The 21,417-nt window shown below is 46.0% G+C and overlaps 2 protein-coding genes across 2 annotated transcripts; both read left to right on the plus strand.

The window, feature by feature from the left end:
- The first annotated feature begins 4,097 nt into the window (after positions 1 to 4,097).
- On the plus strand, positions 4,098 to 6,056 carry LOC119312755. Its single transcript, XM_037588514.1, has 2 exons — positions 4,098 to 5,364; positions 5,611 to 6,056. Exons 1-2 carry the CDS (start codon positions 4,218 to 4,220, stop codon positions 5,640 to 5,642), a joined length of 1,179 nt encoding a protein of 392 aa, XP_037444411.1. The 5' UTR covers positions 4,098 to 4,217; the 3' UTR covers positions 5,643 to 6,056.
- Positions 6,057 to 8,498: 2,442 nt separating this feature from the next.
- On the plus strand, positions 8,499 to 9,659 carry LOC119310593. Its single transcript, XM_037586286.1, has one exon. The coding sequence runs from the start codon at positions 8,499 to 8,501 to the stop codon at positions 9,657 to 9,659; it is 1,161 nt and encodes a 386-aa protein (XP_037442183.1).
- Positions 9,660 to 21,417: the final 11,758 nt, after the last annotated feature.

Raw genomic sequence — 21,417 nt, forward strand, 5'->3', positions numbered from 1 at the left:
CATCGGTGCAAGCAATAAAAATTGCTCTCTAAATATGCATGATTTATTAGTGCAGAGAAAATAAACTTTGCACGAACTTGTTGTGGACGCAATAAAAGCGACGGACTGCATAATAAAGGTTCACATACAAGGGGGAATGTAAAGTGACGTTCTTTTGCATTAAGATTTTGTGCATCAACCCTAAACGCGTATGACAACCTCTGCTTCCCTCTGCGAAGGGCCTATCTTTTATCATTATCCTCTACCTTATGCTAGAGTCACGGTGATCTTCACCCGTCCTTTTTCATTTTATCCTTTGGCAAGCTCAGCATGTTGGAAAGAACATGATATATATATCTAATTGGATGTGGGGGAGCGTGAATTATTATTGTTGACTTTACCCTTGAGGTAAAAGGTTGTGGGGCAAAAACTATAAGCCCCTATCTTTCTCTGTGTCCGATTAAAACTCTGTAACCACAAGTATCGCGTGAGTGTTAGCAATTATGAAGGACTAAGTGATAGTTGAGTATGTGGACTTGCTTTTAAGCTCTGACATAGACTCTTTTCGATGCTATGATAAATTGCAATTGCTTCAATGACTGAGGGTATAATTTGTTGGTGCTCAATAAGGTTTATGATTCATACTTTGGCTTTGTGAAAAGATCATCACTTGAACATAAGTAATCATATGACAAAGCTACATATGTTGCTGTTATGAAAATAATCATGATGCCTTCATGTCCGTATTTTATTTTTATCGATGCCTCTACTTCTAAACATGAGGACATATTTATTGTTATCGGCTTTTCGCTTGAGGACAAGCGAGGTCTAAGCTTGGGGGAGTTGATACGTCCATTTTGCATCATGCTTTTATATCGATATTTATCGCATTATGGGTTGTTATTTCACGACATGTCACAATACTTATGGCTATTCTCTCTTATTTTACAAGGTTTACCATGAAGAGGGGGAATGCCGGCAGCTGGAATTCTGACTGGAAAAGGAGCTAATATTGGAGACCTATTCTGCGCAACTCCAAAAGTCCTGAAACTCCACGGAATATCTTAAAATAAATAAAGAAAAATCATCGCCAAAGATGAAGGCCAGGGGGCCCACACCCTGCTCACGAGGGTGGGGGGCGCGCCCCTCCCCCCTGGGCGCGCCCCCCTACCTTGTGGGCCCCCTGGTGGCTCTCCGACGCCCATCTTCTCCTATATTAAGTCTTTCGATGAGAAAAAAAATCATAAGCAACCTTTCGGGACGAGACTCCGCCGCCACGAGGCGGAACCAATCTAGGGCTCCGGCAGAGCTGTTCTGCCGGGGACACTTCCCTCCGGGAGGGGGAAATCATCACCAACGCTCCTCTCATCGGGAGAGGGCAATCTCCATCAACATCTTCACCAGCACCATCTCATCTCCAAACCTAGTTCATCTCTTGTATCCAATTCTTGTCTCCAAGTCCGGGATTGGTGCTAGTAGGTTGCTAGTAGTGTTGATTACTCCTTGTAGTTGATGCTAGTTGGTTTATTTGGTGGAAGATCATATGTTCAGATCCTTTATGCACATTATATCCCCTCTGATTATGAACATGAATATGCTTTGTGAGTAGTTACGCTTGTTCCTGAGGACAAGGGAGAAGTCTTGCTATTAGTAGTCATGTGAATTTGGTATTCGTTCGATATTTTGATAAGATGTATGTTTTCTAACCTCTAGTGGTGTTATGTGAACGTCGACTACATAACACTTCACCATTATTTGGGCCTAGAGGAAGGCATTGGGAAGTAATAAGTAGATGATGGGTTGCTAGAGTGACAGAAGCTTAAACCCTAGTTTATGCGTTGCTTCGTAAGGGGCTGATTTGGATCCATATGTTTCATGCCATGGTTAGGTTTACCTTAATACTTTTGTTGTAGTTGCGGATGCTTGCAATAGAGGTTAATCATAAGTGGGATGCTTGTTCAAGTAAGAACAACACCCAAGCACCGGTCCACCCACATATCAAATTATCAAAGTACCGAACGCGAATCATATGAGCGTGATGAAAACTAGCTTGATGATATTTCCATGTGTCCTCGGGAGTGCTTTTCCTATTATAAGAGTTTGTCCGGCTTGTCCTTTGCTACAAAAAGGATTGGGCCACCTTGCTGCACCTTATTTACTATTGTTACTTGTTGTTCGTTACAATTTACCTTATCACAAAACTATCTGTTACCACTTATTTCAGTACTTGCAGAGAATACCTTGCTGGAAACCGCTTATCATTTCCTTCTGCTCCTCGTTGGGTTCGACACTCTTACTTATCGAAAGGACTACGATAGATCCCCTATACTTGTGGGTCATCACCAACCCCTCGGTCTTTTCAGGCATGAGCCTTTTCACTGCTCACCTCGCTGTTGCTCCCATTGATATGGAGCTCAGGGGAGAGGGGCGCCCCTGCTTCACATCTACCTTGCATGATCCTGGCCGCTGAGGCATGACACCATCGACCCAACGCTGGTGGCATGCTGGAAGCCGCTTCCCCTCATCCTCACCTGGCCCTCAGCTAGCCAACGACGACTTCTTCGTCCCATCCTTCCGGCAACCACTTCGACCCGATAAAGCAGACCATAGATCAAAACCGCCGCCGCGTCCTTCTCCTCCCACCCACTTCTCCCTCGAGGCGATGAAGTTGGTGTGTCTACGTGGGAGAGCGGAGCCAATTCCCCTCCCGCTCGTCATGCTCGTGTCGGCGGGTTAGATGGAAGAGGAAATGAGAGAGAGAGAGAGGTCGTGTGGGTGGGCTGCCTTCATGGTGAGGATAAGAGAAGGAAGTTACCGGGAGGTGTTATCTGGGGTGGACGGTAACCACGCCACCACCAATCCCTACGACGTTAACTGCGTTGATGTGGCATGCGTGAGCGATCGCGGTTGTCGGGTAGCTTAGAGCATCTACAGCCGGATATGTCAAATATGGCCCATCAAACGCCCGCCGACGAGCCCGTCCGCGCGCAGTGACCGGGCACGTCTCAAGTTTCAGCAAATGCATCCGGACATCGCATACTAGATTCTCAAATCCATACAAAAGATATGCAAACTAAAATAAACCTACGTACTACGTCGATCACCTAGCTACTTGTCGTCGGAGATGTCGATGATCTCCGTGCCCGGCTCCGGCAGCATGGGTGGTAGCTACAACGGCTCCTCCGGCACCTCCGACTGCTCCGCTCTGGCCTCATCCGCCTCTATCTTCGCGTTGAGTTCGACGAAGAGCGCGTGGGACGCCACCTGCTCCTGGTAGAGAAACGCCTGGTTGGCGTCCACATAGGCCTCATCCCGGATGGACTCCAGGATGGTCTGCTGCTCTGCCATCTCCTCCGACTGGGCGATAACGAACTACGCCTCCGCATGCTCCATGTTGAAGCCCGACAGCTGCAGCTCCGGATCCTGCTGCCCCGCCTCCTCGCTTCCTCCACCTCAATTGGAGCCAGCTCCTCCTCCTCCTCCTCCTCCTCCTCCGGATACGACGAGTCCGGAGGCAGCCCGGCAGCGATGCGGGCGGCGTGCGCGGCTTATCTCGCCCGGATCTCCTGCTGGTTCTCGTAGCGGTGCTCTGGCGTCAGCATTGCGTAGTAGGTGATCTTCCTCTGGACCATGGCGGAGCACCGGAGCGTGGGCATAGCGCCGGAGCGGGAGACGGGTTCGGACTGGCGATGCGAAGAGGGGGGAGGTGGATGTGTTAGGGTTGCGGGACGCCGGTCAGCTTAAATAGACGGATTTGGTCTCAGGCGGCGAGCCGGAGCGCCACGACGCGGCGTTCACACCGCAGCGACGGATGCGGCGTCCGCCAAACTGCCGGGTTTCCAGGCGTTTTCGCATGGGACCACGCCATCAGACTGATGTGGCGGGCGTGCTCGGGCGCCCCATATCCGTCTCATATTTCGACTAGATATGAGGGGTGCCGGTCAGTTCGGGCGTTTGAGGCTCGTTTGAGAGGTCGTCTGGATCAAAAAATGGTGACCGATCAGTGGCCGCCCGGGCTTTCGAGGCCGATTTGAGATGCAAGGGTGTAGATGCTCTCACTGTGTTCGATTTGCCACTGCCCGAGCAGAGAAAAACGAGAGCACCACACTGTCGCCCCGGTTCCACCCGTCGGATCCCCCCACCACACATTGACACTGGACCGTGGATCCAATCCCCTTCCACCCGCCGCACCAGCTCGAAAATTTCCCCATCGGAAACCCTCGCCGCCTCCACCCACCATGCCGCCGCCGGTGCTGCCGGACGAGCTCCTCGAGGAGGTCTTCTTCCGCCTCCCGCCGGACGAGCCCGAGCATCTCCTGTGCGCCTCCCTCGTCAGCAAGGTCTGGCTCGGCCTCCTCTCTGCCCCTCGCTTCCGTGCTCGCTACCGCGACTTCCATGGAGCTCCCCCAATGCTAGGTTTCCTGTGTTCCCTTCGATCGAACTCCGTCCATGAGGCGGAAGACAACATCCCACACTTCCTTCCCACCACGAAATTCCGCGCGCGCATACCCGACGACGACTGGGGGTGCTGGGGCTACACTGCGTGGGACTGCCGCCATGGCCGCGTTCTCCTCGGCGACCAGTCTTACCAACCCGTCCCGCTCGTCGTTTGGGACCCCATGACGGGCTGCCGGAGGGAGCTGGACTCGCCCGACCAGTTGCGCAGAAGCTATGGGGCAGCGGTGTTCTGCGCCGTGGCCGGCTGTGACCACCGTGCGTGCCATGCAGGCCCCTTCCAGGTGCTCTACATCGGTGTGGACACGATTGAAGATGGTGAATATGTTGCGCGCGCGTGCTTGTCCTTGCCGGTGACCGGTGATTGGAGCAAGCCATGCTCTGGTTCTCGTTTTAATAAGTGGAACGAGCCGTGCTCAGCTCTTCATCTTGGACCCATTGCATTTTGGGACGAACTGTCCCCTGTCTTCGTCCAAGACGCACTGCACTTCAAGCTCGTGTATTACCTAGATAATCACATAGCAATTCTTAAGTATGACTTGGGATCTAACTGCTTATCATTGATTGATGCGCCGTTGGCGGGGTCTATCCTTCTCAATGCCTCTATCCTCGTGGCGATGGAGGATGGCAGATTGGGGTTTGCGAATGTGGACATGTTGACCATCCACTTGTGGTCAAGACAAAGGGGTTCCGATGGAATTGCGTCATGGACTCAGCGTACAGTCATCAATATTAATAACCTTCTCCCCATTCATAATCCCAATAAGATTCTTAGACTGATTGGGTCTGTGGAGGGCAGAGATATCATTTTCGTGGCCATGGGCCTTGACATCTACGGGATTAATCTCAAGACATTACGGTGGAAGAAGCTACAGAAGAGAAAAAAGCTTTGTGGTTTGATTCTGTACATGAGTTTCTACAATCCACAAGGTATATTTGTATCTATGCGTCCTCTCTTTTCTGATTCAGGAACAATTCTTAAGTAATACTCCATATTAGTTAGTGGAACAAACAAAACATTGAATGTGTAATCAGATTGAAAGTTATATTTGAATTTGCCCGAGCAAAATTTTGAGTGCTATGTAATTACAACTAATTATGCTTACTAATTTGGCAATTTATATAAGATCATGTCATCTCCTTTTTGCAATCACACTGAAAAATTTACTCTTGCAGAAAGAGTGATCCCCGGTGATGCGGCGCATTGACAATGTATGGTTGAGTATGCTTAGGGTAGCAGGGCCACTCTCATAAACAAGAAATCGGAGGCTGCAAGGGTCATCACTATTTAGTACTCCCTCCGTTCCTAAATATAAGTCTTTGTAGAGATTCCACTATGAATCACCTACGGATGTATATAGATGCATTTTAGAGTGAGATTCATTCATTTTGCTCAGTATGTGGTGTATAGTGAAAACCTCTTCAAAGACTTATATTTAGGAACGGAGGGAGTATGTAGTTGGTTTTGCCAGTGGTGCTTGTTTTTCATGCTGTTGTTGGCTTTTGCCACAAAGCTTATAATTTCCCCGCCAGTAGCTATGTGTAAGTGGATGAATGGGTTATCTTGTAATGAACCTCCAATTTCTTGCAGCATCAGTTATGTGCTCTTTTGTCAGTAGCTATGTACTAGAGTTTGCTGTCCCAACTCTGATCCATTCTTTAGATTCATCTCCAAGGATGTTCCATTGATGAGAACATATGCCCAGAGTGAGTGGTTCTGTTGCCCAAGAGATGATATGATGATGATTTCTGCATGTAGGCCTGCTGATGTTCCTAATTAATCTTGTGGATTTAATTGATGTTGTTATCTGTAAGTGTTGATGAGCAGATGTTGATGACTGACCCCCTCAGGGAGCTACCATTAAAACTGCCTTGAACATTGCTGGGCTTAAGTTTGTTGCAGATGCCCCTGGGAAGAGTTCCTCTCTGTAACCTGATGCAGGCATTGCAATCAGCATTTGCAGAGAAGACGATGATCATAGGATCAACATCATGATCATGGCAAAATTGATCCAGATTCAGCAGGCCACGCTCCTAACAGTTAATCAAACATTGGCTAAAGTTGCAGCCTCAGGTAAACCTCTGTTCCAATCCAAGGCACCAGGAAAATTCAATCTGATATTGCAGGTTTCTTCCAGGCTTACAATGGTGTGGCACATAATTCTGCTACAGACTATTTGAAGGAGCTGTCTATTGTATCCCCATCTCACTTCAGCTCACAGGGCCATGCAGTGCCCAATGTTGCTCAGGCTGGGCAACTTTGATCACAGGGACTTCAAAGTTCTAGATGTGGAATGTGTTTGAATTCGCAAGAAATGGCGCATCCTGTTCAAATGAATGAATAAATTATTTTTTGTCAGAGACCGCAAGGACACAGGATCATTGCTACAACTAACCTCTGACTGTTAGACTGAAGCTTGTTATAGAGCTAAGGAAACAACAGACCTGTGCATGCACTTTTGCGTCTCAACTCTTCTTCCCACCATGCAAAGATCAGTATACCATGTGGTTGCAGTATTATGTAGAGTCATTCAGATATGCCTCCACCTCCAAGTATCTGGCTCTCAAGCCTCAAAAACTGTAACTTTAGTATCAAGTATCAATTATGAGATTTCTTTGCCCAATGTTTTTCTAGAATATTATGAATTTTATTATCATAGAAGCTTATTAGCATGTTTGGATATTTATCCCCCCTGTTTTATTTTATGTTTCTTATTTCCCCATTTATATAAAATGTCGCCATCCAAAATCCAGATGGTTTTGACATTGGATGAACCCAAATAAACCCATAAAAAGGTGTGCGGCCAATCTTAGATTTTGACAATAGTCCATTGTACAAAAACACATACAGTGACCGATAAGCAATTGTATTCATGTTTCTTTTGATTTTTTATAAGTTTTATAGGTTTTTGTAGAAATTGTGAAGTTCTCAAATACATAATTTGTTGTTGAGTATTGGACGACGTCAAATGGAAGTACAAATGTTGTCATGGTATTGCCACGACAAAATTTGAAAAAGGGGTCGTGACACAATTATCACGACTCTCATGTTTTTACAAATCAAAGGGGGCGACCATTATGTTGTTGCGTGTAAAACATCAAAGGGGGCGACCATTATGTTTTTCAAATGAAAGTACACTTGTTTTCATCAATACCATCATGTCAAATATGAAAAAAGGGACAATGACATTGAAATTATCAATGATTGTCTCGTGCTTTGGCAAATCAAAGGGGGCGACTATTTAGTTGTACAGTTGAAAAAAGTACAATTGTTTATTGAAATTATTAATTATCAATGCGGTTTGTAAAACACTGTGTGTTCTGCCGAATCGGCGTGAATTGTTGGGTGGAAATTGAAGTGCTCAGGAGGCTTCTTCCTCATCAAACCGTCTTCTTCTAGCCCCAAGGAACCTCCCTCCAATGCCACCCATGGCCATGGCAGGCCACCTTGTGGTCACACCCTCCCCAAGCCGCTCCCTCAGTCGGTACCATATACTCCTACATATGTTTCAAAAATAAAAGTCATAGTTTGAGTACTCAAGAATATCCTTAAAACAGATATGATTTTGTAACCATAGATTAAAAACCAAGGATTTTTTTATATATCTAGGCAAACTAAATGTCCAAAGATCTATACATGATATTGAATATTTAAATCAAAATATCTGAATCAAAATAAAAAATCTAGGGCAACACAAAACATGATTTTTATAACCTTTAATAAAAAGATGACATGTAAAAACATAAAATTGATTGTCCTTCTAGATTTTCCTTCTTTGAGAAACCGTGATTTCAAGTTTCAAGCAGGTGGATCAGTTGCGTAGTGCCTATGTTGCTACTTGCCTTTTAAATTATTATTTTGAAATGCTTTCTTTTTGAAATGTTGCTACTTTGGGCCTGAAAAATGTTGAAATCTGAAAGCCCAAAGCCTAAAAAAAGAAAGCCCAAAGCACAAAAGTAGAGGCCAATCAGAGAAAACTGAGCAGCACACAACACATCCGTTCCACCCAGCGCACCAGCCCAAAAAATTTCCCGGCCCGAAACCCTCGCCGCCGCCACCGACCATGCCGCCGGCGCCGGCGCTGCCGGATGAGCTTCTCGAGGAGATCTTCCTCCGCTTCCCGCCGGACGAGCCCGAGCACCTCGTGCGCGCCTCCCTCGCCTGCAAGCTCTGGCTCGGCCTCCTCTCCAGCGCCCGCTTCCGCGGCCTCTACCGCGACTTCCATGGAGCTCCCCCCATGCTGGGATTCCTTTACAACTGGATCTTTAACCGCGGCTCCAAGGAGGATGACCCCGTGGCAAACTTCGTCCCCACCGCGAAATTCGGCGCACTCATCTCCGCCGCCGATGGCTGGGACCGTGGGTACGCTCCGTGGGACTGCCGCCATGGCCGCGTCCTCCTTGGGAACTACACGGGGCTCGTCGTTTGGGACCCCATGACAGGCCGCCGGATGAAGCTGGAAGCGCCTGTTGGCTATGTTGGCGCGGCGGTGCTCTGCGCTGTGAGGGGCTGTGACCACCGTGCATGCCATGAGGGCCCCTTCCAGGTGGTCTTCATCGGCCTGGACACGAACGATGATGATGGTGATTGTGTTGCACATGCGTATGTGTCCTCGCCCATGCCGGCCGAGTGGAGTGACTTGGGCTCTGATTCTCTTTTTGATGGATGGAGCAAGCCGTGCTCTGGTCTTCATCTTATTACGGCCGATCCATTCATCGATTCACTGCCCCCTGTCCACGTCGAAAACGCACTTCACTTCATGCTTAGGTATGATGATAAGCGTGTAGGGATTCTTAAGTATGACTTGAGCTCTAATTGCTTATCACTGATTGATGCGCCGCTTACCGGGTCGGCCATTGTTGGTCCTGCTATCCTCATGGCAATGGAGGATGGCGGCTTGGGGTTGGCACACTTGGACGGGTTAATCCTCTACGTATGGTCAAGACAGATGGGTTCCGACAGAGTTGCGTCATGGACTCGGCGTGAAGTCATCGATCTCAAGGAACTTCTCCCCATTCAAAATCCCAGGAAAAGAATTAGTGTTATTGGATCTGTGGAGGGCCATGATATCATTTTCGTGACCGTGGATCTTGGCATCTACGAGATTAATTTGAAGACGCTACGGTGGAAGAAGATATGGAAGAGAGAGAAATTTCGCTCTTTGATTCCGTACATGAGCTTCTACAATCGACAAGGTATATCTATATGCCCTTTTCTTCTGTGATTTGGAACAATTATTATTAAATAATAAATATACCAGTTGGTGGAATAATGTGAAAGTTTGAATGTTTAGACAGATGGGTAGTTACTTTTTACGTATCATTTTCAGATATATATATGCTCGAGCAAACTTTCAGTGCTATGTAATGTTACACCTAATTATGCTTATGCCTACCTATGAGTGCAACTTAATATAGTACCATGTCTTCAACTTTTTCAGAAAAGGGGAGGCCCTGCAAGACATTGACAACATATGGTTGAATATGCTTAAGGGCAGGAGTTCATTCTCATCAACATGAGAAATGACTATTTGAAGGCGACATGGCTCCTGTGATCGGTGTCAGTATGCGGTAACTGTTTTAATGCAGTGGTGCTTGTTTTCTCATAGTGGTGTTGGATTTGTCAGCAAGGTTGGGATTTTCCCCGCGTTACTGGTGTGTGTAAGCAGGCTAATGAATTATCTCGTAATAAACTTCCAATTTCTTGCAGCATCAGTTATGTGCTTAGTTTTTTAATTCGCTTGAAAATGTATCGCGGACACTAGCTTTGTCTTGCCATTGTAAAAACTCTACAGTTTGCTCTCGTAGCTTTGAGCCGAAACAGAGAACATGGCAGGATCTGACAGTAGCTTTCGTAGGGAACTGACAGTATGGCAGGATCTGAGTTGCATGAAGATCTCAGAGGTTTTACTGCTACAGTTGCTCCACAAATCTGTTAGGTATTAGGCTGCTATTTGTTGCATATTTTTTGCCTACGGTGGATATAACAGTATACTGCAATGCCCATGTAGTGAGATGAAGATGTATATGTTTTGTCACATTCTGCTAGGCTACAAATTTTCCTGATTTCTTAGACAAGATCTTTCACTCAAAAGCATCGACACACATTTCTATGTGCATTATTGACCTATATTTATGGAAGAGGCAAGGCTCTGTTTCAAATGCCTGATACCTCATTAACTTTGTTCATTCTTCATGGGCAAAATGAGTTGCCTCCTCTTCTATCTTTAATATTTTCTTCATGTGTGGGTGTTTTGTGGTTGGTAATCTATTTTCTTTACAGAGGGATAATATATTTGGATCTTATAATTTTCACATTGCTGGAGAATTGCTTGTTATGTTGGTTGAGTATGTTGAAGAGCAATCTGCCACTCTAGTAAATTAGCTATACATATTATGTGGGCATTGTTCTTCCAGTCTTTTGTTCTCCATATCAAATTGTGGGACTCGATGGGATACATGCTTTTAGGCAATTGTAATGGTTCATTAGGGGTGTGGAATATGGTCCTAACCGTTATGTGCTAGACTCGACCTGACGGGATACAGTCTGAAGCTTAACATTGGTAATCTGTGATGTGGCTGAGACTCCAGATGCTGGTATTCATCTATTTTCACATAGTAGCTTTCCTGTGCTTTTGATTGCACATGGAAGATTCAGTATACAGAATTCTGCAGTTAAGTGCCTATAATCCCTCCTCCATATACTTTATAGCGGGTATAGAGTTCACTGAGCAATTGAAGGTTATTACTAAGATAGTATCTTAACAAGCGAGATCATTGCAATTTTTTAGATCAGCTATTAGGCTTTCCTACAGTTACCAAATAACAAAATATTTATAAAGGAAGGCTAGTTTATAATCCACAAAGGGGACTCCAGCATTTCAAAATAATAGGACATTCCAAAGAGATGGTTCACTTCTGGTATGCAGCTCTCAAGGTGGATAGCGATGACATTCCTTCCAATGACAATGACAGGCTTGAGTTATCGGCTCATCTTTGACAATGCTGGCCCTGTCTTGAGTTTCGAGGCGACACCTGGACATCGCCGTGGCTTGGCACTGTCAAGACTTTGGCTCTGGACAACTTCCATGTATCCCTCATTGTTGCCTTGTTGGTGAGAGGGGATAGATATGCATAGCTCAAAGAGCACACAACCGACCAACATGGCAGTGACGCTACTGCCCATGACAAGGACATCACCCTGGCCATCCCTCCGGTGTTGGATGGAAAGGAAGCAGCGACGAACGGTGACTGTTCAAATGCAGCAACTTGATTGGAAGATTTCAAGACCTCAGCGAATGTAATTCCTGTTGCTTGACGATACTATTTCATTTATCGGGTCAACATTGAATTTGGTTGAAGAAATTATCCCCACGGATAAATCTTGAGGCTACAAACATGATCCATGTCTTGAGGCTACAAACAGGATGCACGAGTAGCACCGATCCATGAGATAAAAACGAGAGCACGAACCATCTTTTTTTTTGTAATCCTTGATGGCAAACTGAAATTTCTTGCTCACAATTTGTTGGTGGGAGTTTCCTTAGCCTATGATGTGATCTGACTATTGTTGGAAACTAATTCTGTCTATAGCAAGGATAAGATATTAAGCTTGAAATTAGTCATTCAGGGCTTACACTATTGTTCGCATTTCTCGTTTCTTTTAAGTAGCTTCCTCCTGGTACTATTATGCGCCAATACCTGATAAAAAATATGATCCAAAATTATGTGGTGTACAAAATCTCAAAGGCACTTTGGAATTGATAAAAGTAAAAACTGGTTTGTTGTGAGCAGCAGGGATCTTGATATGGTGCTTAAAAGCACTAACCCCTTCTTCATTGTTCACATACATTTTTTGTTCCTTTACTGATTCACTTTTCTCGACATTTTTTTGGTGTGTCCCATTTTATGACTAGCTTGACCATAGATCTGGAAGGAATCGTTCAACTTAAAAAGAGCAAATAATTTGAGACTGTTTTATCTTTCATGGAATAGTTCATATTCAACAACCAACTTTAGCCAAGAAGCTTACTACTCACTCCCGCTCCCGCTCCCGTGCGGCTCGTACGGGCCGCACCGGAGCGTCCAGGTCCGGCCGCCCGGAGCCTCGCCCACCTCCCTCTCTCCCCTCGCCGCCGCAGGAGCGGCAGGGCCGTCCGTGGCTCGCGCGGTGACAGTGGATCTGAAGTGTATGTCTTAGATCTGGGAGCAGAGGTTCAGACTCGGCTTGGCAAGTGAGGAGGTTCCCAGCTGCTTGCGACGACCAAGGAAGAAGGGGAGGCGCGGCGACGGGGCAACGATGCTGGGTGGTGCGGGCTGCGTGGATCTGGTCAGGTAGCCAGCGTGCGGCCCACCGAGGTCCGGCGCGGGACGACTCTGCAGGTCACGGCGACGGGCAAGTGGTGGCATCTACGCAGCGGCGTGTTGCCTGGGCGGCAGATTGGGCGTCTTCGGCGTGGATCCGGTCCTCTGCTTCGGCTCACTAAGCATGCTCGGGTGCATGAGCGCGTGGGCGGTGGGCCTGCTGGAGGTGCTCGGGGATGTACTCTGGCCGTGGCTGGGGTGTGGTGTGCTGCATGTGAGGTCGTCTGCAAGGGGCTTGGCGCGACGGGCCGACGCTGTTATCGCGTTGGAGTGTTGTAGGCAAGCGGCGACAGGGTCTGCTCATGGAGGTTGCTTGCGTGGTGGCCCAGCGAGGAGATGGTGAGGTCCGGCTTGATGCGGTGATGAGGATGCCAGGGTGGAGGATGCGTGGAGATGCACAAAGGGAAGGTGGGCTGCCGGATTGATTGGATTATGAGAGATGGGTGAAAACCTGTTTGTGGCCTTGGCTAGAGCTTGTGACGGCAGCGGCCGTGGACGCCGTAACCTTCTTGAAGGCGTTGACGAGATGCTCTCTCTTTCTCTGCAAAAGACAGCTCCGGGGGAAACCCCAGATCAGGAGGATCGGTCGTTGACGTCGCGTTTGCGTCGTTCCCCTCTTGAGGGCATCGATTTTGGAGTTTAATCCGGTTAGAGGGACCAGTTGGTGAGGGTGGGTGGTAAAGGCGTTAGTGTGTTGTTGAGACTTCCGTGACAACGATGATGGAGCAAGTGAAGTCGGAGGCATTGCAGTGGTAGTCGGCTCTTCTCTGACGTGCTCCTGGGATTACCTCGGTTTGTTTGTTATGGTGAAGTCGGAGCTGCGGCGGTGGGGCCCCTGTGGCAACGATGACAGGCAGCAAGTGGTCCGTTCGGTAGTTTTCTACAGTGCCAGTCTTGCATGGCTCTCCTTCGGATATTTCCTTCAGAGTCTGAGTTGCGTTGCCCTCGATGCGGGTGTCTAACCTCTGGCATGGATCTTCATATGTTCCTACACAACCTCTACGGTGAGGGTTGGGTGGATGTTCGTCCACAACAAAGTCGGAGTCGCTTGCTCGGGGATTAGAGATGACGATGTCCCCTGTTTGAGGAGAAGTGATGACGATGACGTCTATGTGCTAGCTCGACGAGGCACTCTTTGTAAATGTGTGTGTGAGATATCTGTGTGTGCCGCTCAGCGGTTTGTCATGGTTTTCGCTCGGCTTTTCATTAATTAACGGGCAATTCTCTTCTGCTTAATTAATGGATGAGGCAAATTTTTTACCTCCGTTTCAAAAAAAACTTTAGCCAAAAACAAACCATCAGCAAGGAAGTGTAACCTGGGATAAGTGTGCAGAAATCCTTAAGAAAAAAAGATAATCACAATGAAATGCTACTTTCCAGTGATTTATTATGGTCCTTCAAATTTTCAGTAGGGAACTCAAAAGGTTAATGGAGAGAGGAAGTTGATTTTCTTCTTATTACACTTTTTTTTCTTTCATTTGTTCGTGTTTCTTGAAAGCTAATGCAGTGTCTTTTTTTTTACCTTTTCATTTTGGGAGTGCCTAGACCTCAGCTGAATGAGATATAATTTGGTCTCTGTCAGCTGCCGTCAGGCTGACGTCCTCATGCGCAGTTTTCTCTGTACGTGCCTGCGTTGTCTAGTTTTCTCGGTAGGTCAGTTTTCTCTGTATACGTCCGTTGTCTGGGTCGTCTATATGGGCTATTAGTGGGCTACACTGTATGCCCAGCATTGTACTTGTGTCTTTTTTTTTTGCGGGTCTTTTCTATTTTGTGTGTATGTGTTTTCATGCATTTTTTGGAACAAAACAAACAGACCTACAACCATCTACAGATAAGAGTACTACGATTCCATTGCCACAAGCTTTTCTATTTGCCTTTTAAGTACTATTCATTAGGCTCGTATATTACGAGCTCAGTGAACCCAACACTTTTAAATAAAAAACTGACAAAGTTAGATTTTTTTTTCAGGTAGACAAAGTTAGAAAATTAACTAGTGTGTACAAAAAAACTGTACTTGGTCTGTACAAAAATATTGACTAGTAATATGACCGAAAAGGACAACTAGTATGTAAAAAAAACATAGAAAGAATGATTCAACTGTAGTGGTGTGCAAGTATACTAGGAAAATATATATTCATCTAGCCAATTATAATTATTGTGAAAGAGTTACAACATGTCCAGGTTTCATGAAAAAGGAAAACAAATACTAGACCCATTGTTTGCGTACTCGTAGCTGCATGTTTGTTCTGTAGTAATCGCCAACAGAATGCTTCTGGCCCAGGATCATGCCCAATTTTGTCCCACACCTTTTTTAATTTTCCAGAAATACTTTTTTCAACAAATTGTTCTAAAAATGTTAAACATCAAAGAAAAAAATATTATACTATTGAAAATAAAATTATGGCATGTTCATACGAAAAAAAATGCTTATCACGTATTTGAAAAAAATTTCACATATTCAAAAATGTTTCATCACGTATTTGAAAAATGTTTGCCGCATATTCAAAATTGTTAGCCACATATTTGAAAAATCATCACTTATTCAAAAATGTTTGTTGCATGATAAAAAAAAGTCGTCACACATCTATAAAATATTCATGATGTTTACAACACTTACAGTTGCATGTGGAATGTTGAACATGCAATTGCCCTGGGCAATTACAACACTTACAGTTGCAATTGATTTGAGGGTTGTGTAGTTGCGGTCAGGTTACAACACTTTGCATGTGTAGTGTTGGACATGCAACTTGCCTCAAAAACCCTTACCCCCAATTGGCGATCACTTTTTTGGGCGTGGTTACAGTCGGGTTACAACACTTGCAATTGCTTGTCTGGTGGTCAACAAATGCAATTGGCCGACAACCCCCACTAGTGCAGAACCGGGCTTTAGTGCCGGTTCGTAACGGCCTTTAGTGCCGGTTTGCCAACCGGCACTAAAGAGTGGGGACTAAAGCCCCCCCCCCCCTTTAGTACCGGTTCGTCACGAACCGGCGCTAAAGTGCCACCACGTGGCACGAGCCAGGCCCGGGGTGCGCGTAGGGCATTAGTACCGGTTGGTAACACCATACGGTACTAAATATTTGGGGGTGGGGGGGGGGTTGATTTATTTTCCATTCAATTTTTTTTGTTTGCTGTTATTTCACGATACTACAAATTGTACACGTTATGCATATATATAAATAGATTTTCTCGTACGTAGAACCAACACCATTAATTATTCACACATACACATGTATATATACACAATTTCTCCTACATATATATGTTGCCTTTGGTGCCTGTGGAGCACGATGACAAGTGGTTCATGGGAGCGGTAGCGGGTAATAGTATTCTCCTTTGGGATCTATGACCTGGTCGAGCAAAAATCCGACTATTTCCTCTTGAAGTGCTAGTATGCGGTCCGATGGTAGGAGTTTATCCCGCACCAATCTGAACTGTTAAGAAGGAGATCAATATGCATGTGTGTTAGTTGTGTGACTAGATATCAATAATGGTGTGAATAGTGTTCTGACAAACGTACCCAGTACTGTCTATCAGATCTGCTCCTTTCGCACGTCATCATGCGAATGTTCTTGCAAACGTAGTATGCACACAGATTATTCCCTGGCGCCTGCCTCAGGGCCTTTACGAGAATGGAATTGAATCAGATAATGATTAATCAAGCATGATAATTAATTAATGATATTGAAACAAGAATTAAAGAGATGATAGCTAGCTAGTACTACTTAATTACTTACCTTGGGTCGATGCCAAAACAACTTTTTTGGCCACGCGCCTGGAGTCACCTTGATGAACTTTGCCCATGCCCTGCCCGCCGGCAAAGAAAATTAATAAAGGGGTTATTAAATAGTTCATATCAGGAAATGACGAACTAATAATTAATAGACCGAGATATAGTTAATAATGATTGAAACTACCTGTTGACTATCCCCTTCACGATCGTGTAGTCTTTATCTTCTTTAGTTAGTGAGTCCAGTAATTCAACTTTTCCGTCCTCAACTTTAATGTCTAACAAGACCCAGTGCCAACTGCATATGCACACGTTTTCATGTCTTAATTAAGCGGGCATGTGCATAAAATTAATTAACTACCGTAAACCGTATACACTTAATTATTAACATCTAGCTAGCTAGTAAGCAAAAACAGAATTTGTAGTACAAGACAGTGTGACTCACAGGAAGTTGTAAGGAAGTAGTATATCTTCATTGCTATTGAGGCGCTTCAAGAACTCTAGCATGCTTTCCTCTACAGCATCTTGACAATGTTCAATCTGCCATATGTCCTGATTAATGGTATTTGGGTCAATGAACCCAACGCCATAGCGTCCAGCTTTTTTCATTTCATACATCTTCGTCCTGCATATAATACCACAGAAAAAGAATATAGTGAGTATAATTACATGTAATAATTGATCAAAATTATCACTACATAACTAGCTTGAGACTTAAATTACAGAAAGAAATCACTTACAGACAATAGCAACTGACGATAGACTTGTCGAGTGTGTCTTGATTGTATAACTGAAATAGTTCTGGATACTCAATGGTCAGAGCTTTCTCATGGTAATAGTGCTCATGCTTGACATTCACCATGAGAGACTCTCGATTGGAAATCTTGGTAATGTTCATGTACCATTGATACAATTGATACATTCTCGTTGGGAGGTCCTTGACCTTGTCTGGATGGACCAAAGGTTTGCCCCGGACATATTGCCATGCTATTTCCGATTCTTTAAGTGTAGGCATGGCCTCGATTTCAAGGAGTTGTCCAACAGAGATATTGAGCATTTGAGCCTGCATTATATGATCCTCTGTTATTACCACATCGCCATGCCGGGGAACGCTAACGGTTTGCCCACAATAATATTTGGCGCGCGTACTACTCCTCTCACGTGTTGTTGGCACAACAAGCGGGGCGATCGCTTGCGCCGCCTGTTCTCCCAACTGGGAAACGGTTTTCCTGCATTTTTTGCCAGCTGCTTGTTGGCTCGAGCTTGAGCTCGCTTCCTTCTATAGTCGTGCTCGATGTGCCTTCCTGATTTGGCGCTCATAGTCCGAGTCAACAGGCTTGGGAGCTGGTTCTCTAGCCATACAAATGAAGTGGTCAATTACTTTCGCACGCACTTTCTCCTTTGGCGGCGGTGCCGGTTTCGGTCCAAAATGGGCGTCCACTTGAGCTTGCACTATGGCTGTGTTTTGCTCCTTAGTCATGTCGTAAGGCCTCTGAGGAAGAGGAGCGAGGCTTGGACCATATTTATATCGCTTGTCTCCGCCTGTACTTCCTGAACTACCTCAACTCGTACCGCTACGCACCAAAGCTGCGGCATGTCTCTTCTGCGATTGCTAAGACGGCGGAGACGGCTGACGTGGAGTTGGACCAGGAGAAGTGGCATGACGATGTGCCGGACTTGAAGCAGGAGGTGTGGCCTGACACGGTGCCGGACTTGAAACCGGAGAAGTGGCATGACGCTGTGCGGACTTGAAACCGGAGGAGTCAGCTCACGCGTTCGGGGACTTGGAAGAGGTGGCGGACTTCGAGGAGGAGTCGTCTCACGCGTTTGTGGACATGGAGGAGTGGGAGTCTGCTTACTCGGTGGCGGACTTCGAGGAGGAGTCGGCAGACGATGCGGTGTCGGTGGACTTCGAAAGATGATGCAATCCTTTCTCCATAGGATGATACAATGTATGGCCTCTCCCAGTGTGCGCTCGTCTTCACCTCCAGGAATGTCAAGCATTAGCCCCGAATATGGGTCCACCACTTCATCAACCATGACACGAGCATAGCCCTCTGGAATCGGGATGCAATGGTAGGTTTCTTTGGGGGTAACTGGAAAAGCAACGCCGTCCGCCACCTTCATGGATATGTTCTTCATTTTGGAGTGTAGCTCATAGTTAGTGTTCTCTATGATGTCATCCACAGGGTATGTATCCAGCCGTGTGTCGCCCGGGGCAGAACCAACACTGCTTCTCGGCATGGATGGGACGGTGCTATCCAATGCTGGACTATCATCCGCTTGCTGCTGCCGCTGCTGAGACCCCCTTTCCTGGCTAAGTGAGTCGATCTGCTGTTGCTGCTGCTGGAATTTGAGTGCTAGGTCCGCGTGCCTTGCTTCTAGGCCTTGAAGGCGTTCTGCGTCCTGCTTCCTCTACTCCTCCTCCAGCTTCCTTTTCTTCTCCTCCTCCATCCTCCTTCTTGCACGGGTCCTGTAGTCCTCGTTCCATTCTGAAAAGCCCTCATACCAGGGAATAACGCCCTTGCCTCGTGTTCTTCCCGGGTGTTCAGGATTTCCCAGGGCGCGCGTAAGCTCATCGTTCTCTCTGTTGGGCGTGAACACCCCCTTCGAGCTTCTTCTATTGCGTCAATTATCTTTTGTTCGGCTCCTTTTAGACTTGCCTTCCACGAAAATTCGCCTGTCTTCGGGTCCAACGCTCCCCCATGCGCATAGAACCAAGTTCTGCACCTGGGGGGCCAGTTCCTAGTAACCGGAGTGACCCCTGCATCCTCCATCTCTTTCTCAGACTTATCCCACTTCGGCAATCCCACCGCATAGCCACCTGGACCCAGCCTATGGAACTGCGTCTTTCTTGCGGCATTTGCCTTGATTTTCATCGACCGTTCCTTAGATAATTCTGAATCCTTGAAGGTCACAAAATCGTCCCAGTGCTATCTTTGCTTCTCCAGTGTTCCCTTGAAATCTGGAGTCTTCCTTTCATTAGCGAGGTAGTTGGCCCATACAGTTTTATTATGGGTGTTGAATGCAATTGCCATCTTCTTAAGAGCAGCGGCCTTGACTTTCTCCACATCTGCTTTAGTGAAATGATCTGGTAGGGTGAAATGTTCCATCAGAGATTTCAAAAGGTCTTTTTTGGCTCTGTCGTCGACCCAAGTAACACCTGGACGTTTAGTCTTTGGCTCTTTCCATTCTTGAATGGAGATCGGGAGTTTGTCCTTCACAAGAACTCCGCACTGACGAGTCCACTTGTCCGCAACGTTCTTAGGCGTGAGGGGTTCGCCACTAAGTTTGATGGATTCGATGTGGTACTTTACACCTTCCTTCAACATTCCGCCCGGGCGTCGCTTTGTCTTGCTGTCTGTAGAAGCAGATTTGCTCGATCCGGAGGGCTGAAAGAAGAAAGATCAATTCGTTAATATATCTTCGATAAAAAAACATGTGATGATCACCATGATGCATGCTTATATAAATATACCTCGCCGGTAGTCTTTGTTATTTGAAGATCAGCATTGTCTGTGTCATCACAAACATTGTCTGTGTCATCATAATCATAATCATAGTTCATGACTTCATCAGCTCGGTCGTCGAGATCGAATATCTTTTCATCACCCTCTCCGGTATTGTTCAGATATTGGGAGCCGTCATCTGCTTCATTCAGATCATCTAGCCTGTGAGGGCTGCGTATGATGTCGAACAATTCCTCTTCTCTCTCTCTGCCGGTATTGTCCGCCATAGCTTTTACTTTACTAATACAGAAGAAATATAAAACAATTTAGTATTCAAATTACAATACATGGATGCAATTAATCAATAAGGAAAAACTGAATCTCGAATACATCGTCTCGAATATATAATCTCGAATACATCATCGTCTTAATATATATAATCTCGAATACATCGTCTCGAATATTATATATAGAATACATCACTGGCTAGGTACCTAATAAAGATCGAGTACTACAGAAGAATCTAGGGCGCCTCTCGCGGTTCCTGGGGCGCGGGCGGTGCACACCCAAAGAGAAGGAACCATCACAAGATCATATCTCCGATCATTTGCCCAAAGAACCCGCCAAGTAGTGGAGAACCTGACGTCGTCCATAGCAGCCATGTAGCGATGGACGTGCTCATCTTCCTCCCTGACACGGCGACACACCACCTTCGGCAGGGCCGGCTGCCTCTGCACCGAATGTGGCCCACGCGAACGCCACCAAAGAAGATCAGGGTCGACGACGGGACCCGAGGTCGGGTTCCTCACCAAGCGGCGCCCCCCTCCAGGTAGCACCTCCCAGTGCCAGCCCGGCGGAGCCCAGTCCCGGACATGGGTCCCCTGAAGCAGGACGTCGTCGCGAACGGGTCGACGGCGAGGATGCGGGCCGGGCATATCGTCGAGAACAAATACTATATGCCCGCAAAAAGTAACATTTTTTAAATGATTGGATTGTGATAACTAAAATTCTATATATATGCAAATTCTAACAATTTGACATTAATCTAATTCATCTAACTAAAACTAATTCTAAAATTTCCTAATTATATAACTAACATTTCCATAACAATTCTAATATTTATATAACTAAAAAACAGAAAAATTGCTAACATTTCTAATATTTCTATAACTAAAAAACAGAAAAGATTTATAACAATTCTATATAACTAACATTTCTAATATTTATATAACTAAAAAACAGAATAATTTCTAACATTTCTATAACTAAAAAACAGAAAAATTTATAACAAACAAACTAATGTGTGTGTGTGTGTGTGTGTGTAGTGTGTGTGTGTGTGTGTGTGTAGTGTGTGTGTGTGTGGACATGGCGGCCGGGGCGAGCTCACCGGCAAGGCGACGACGGGGCGGCGGGACGGGGCGACGGTACGGGGCGGCGACG

Source organism: Triticum dicoccoides, chromosome 5B (genome assembly GCF_002162155.2).
Source record: "Triticum dicoccoides isolate Atlit2015 ecotype Zavitan chromosome 5B, WEW_v2.0, whole genome shotgun sequence".
Taxonomy (NCBI): domain Eukaryota; kingdom Viridiplantae; phylum Streptophyta; class Magnoliopsida; order Poales; family Poaceae; genus Triticum; species Triticum dicoccoides.

What these genes read in the sequence shown, in the direction of transcription:
- LOC119312755 (XM_037588514.1), top strand. Translation starts at nt 4,218, where the DNA reads ATGCCGCCGCCGGTGCTGCCGGACGAGCTCCTCGAGGAGGTCTTCTTC. An exon ending in GAGTTTCTACAATCCACAAG is followed by an intron (nt 5,365 to 5,610) that starts GTATATTTGTAT and finishes TTACTCTTGCAG; the next exon opens with AAAGAGTGATCCCCGGTGAT.
- LOC119310593 (XM_037586286.1), top strand. Translation starts at nt 8,499, where the DNA reads ATGCCGCCGGCGCCGGCGCTGCCGGATGAGCTTCTCGAGGAGATCTTC.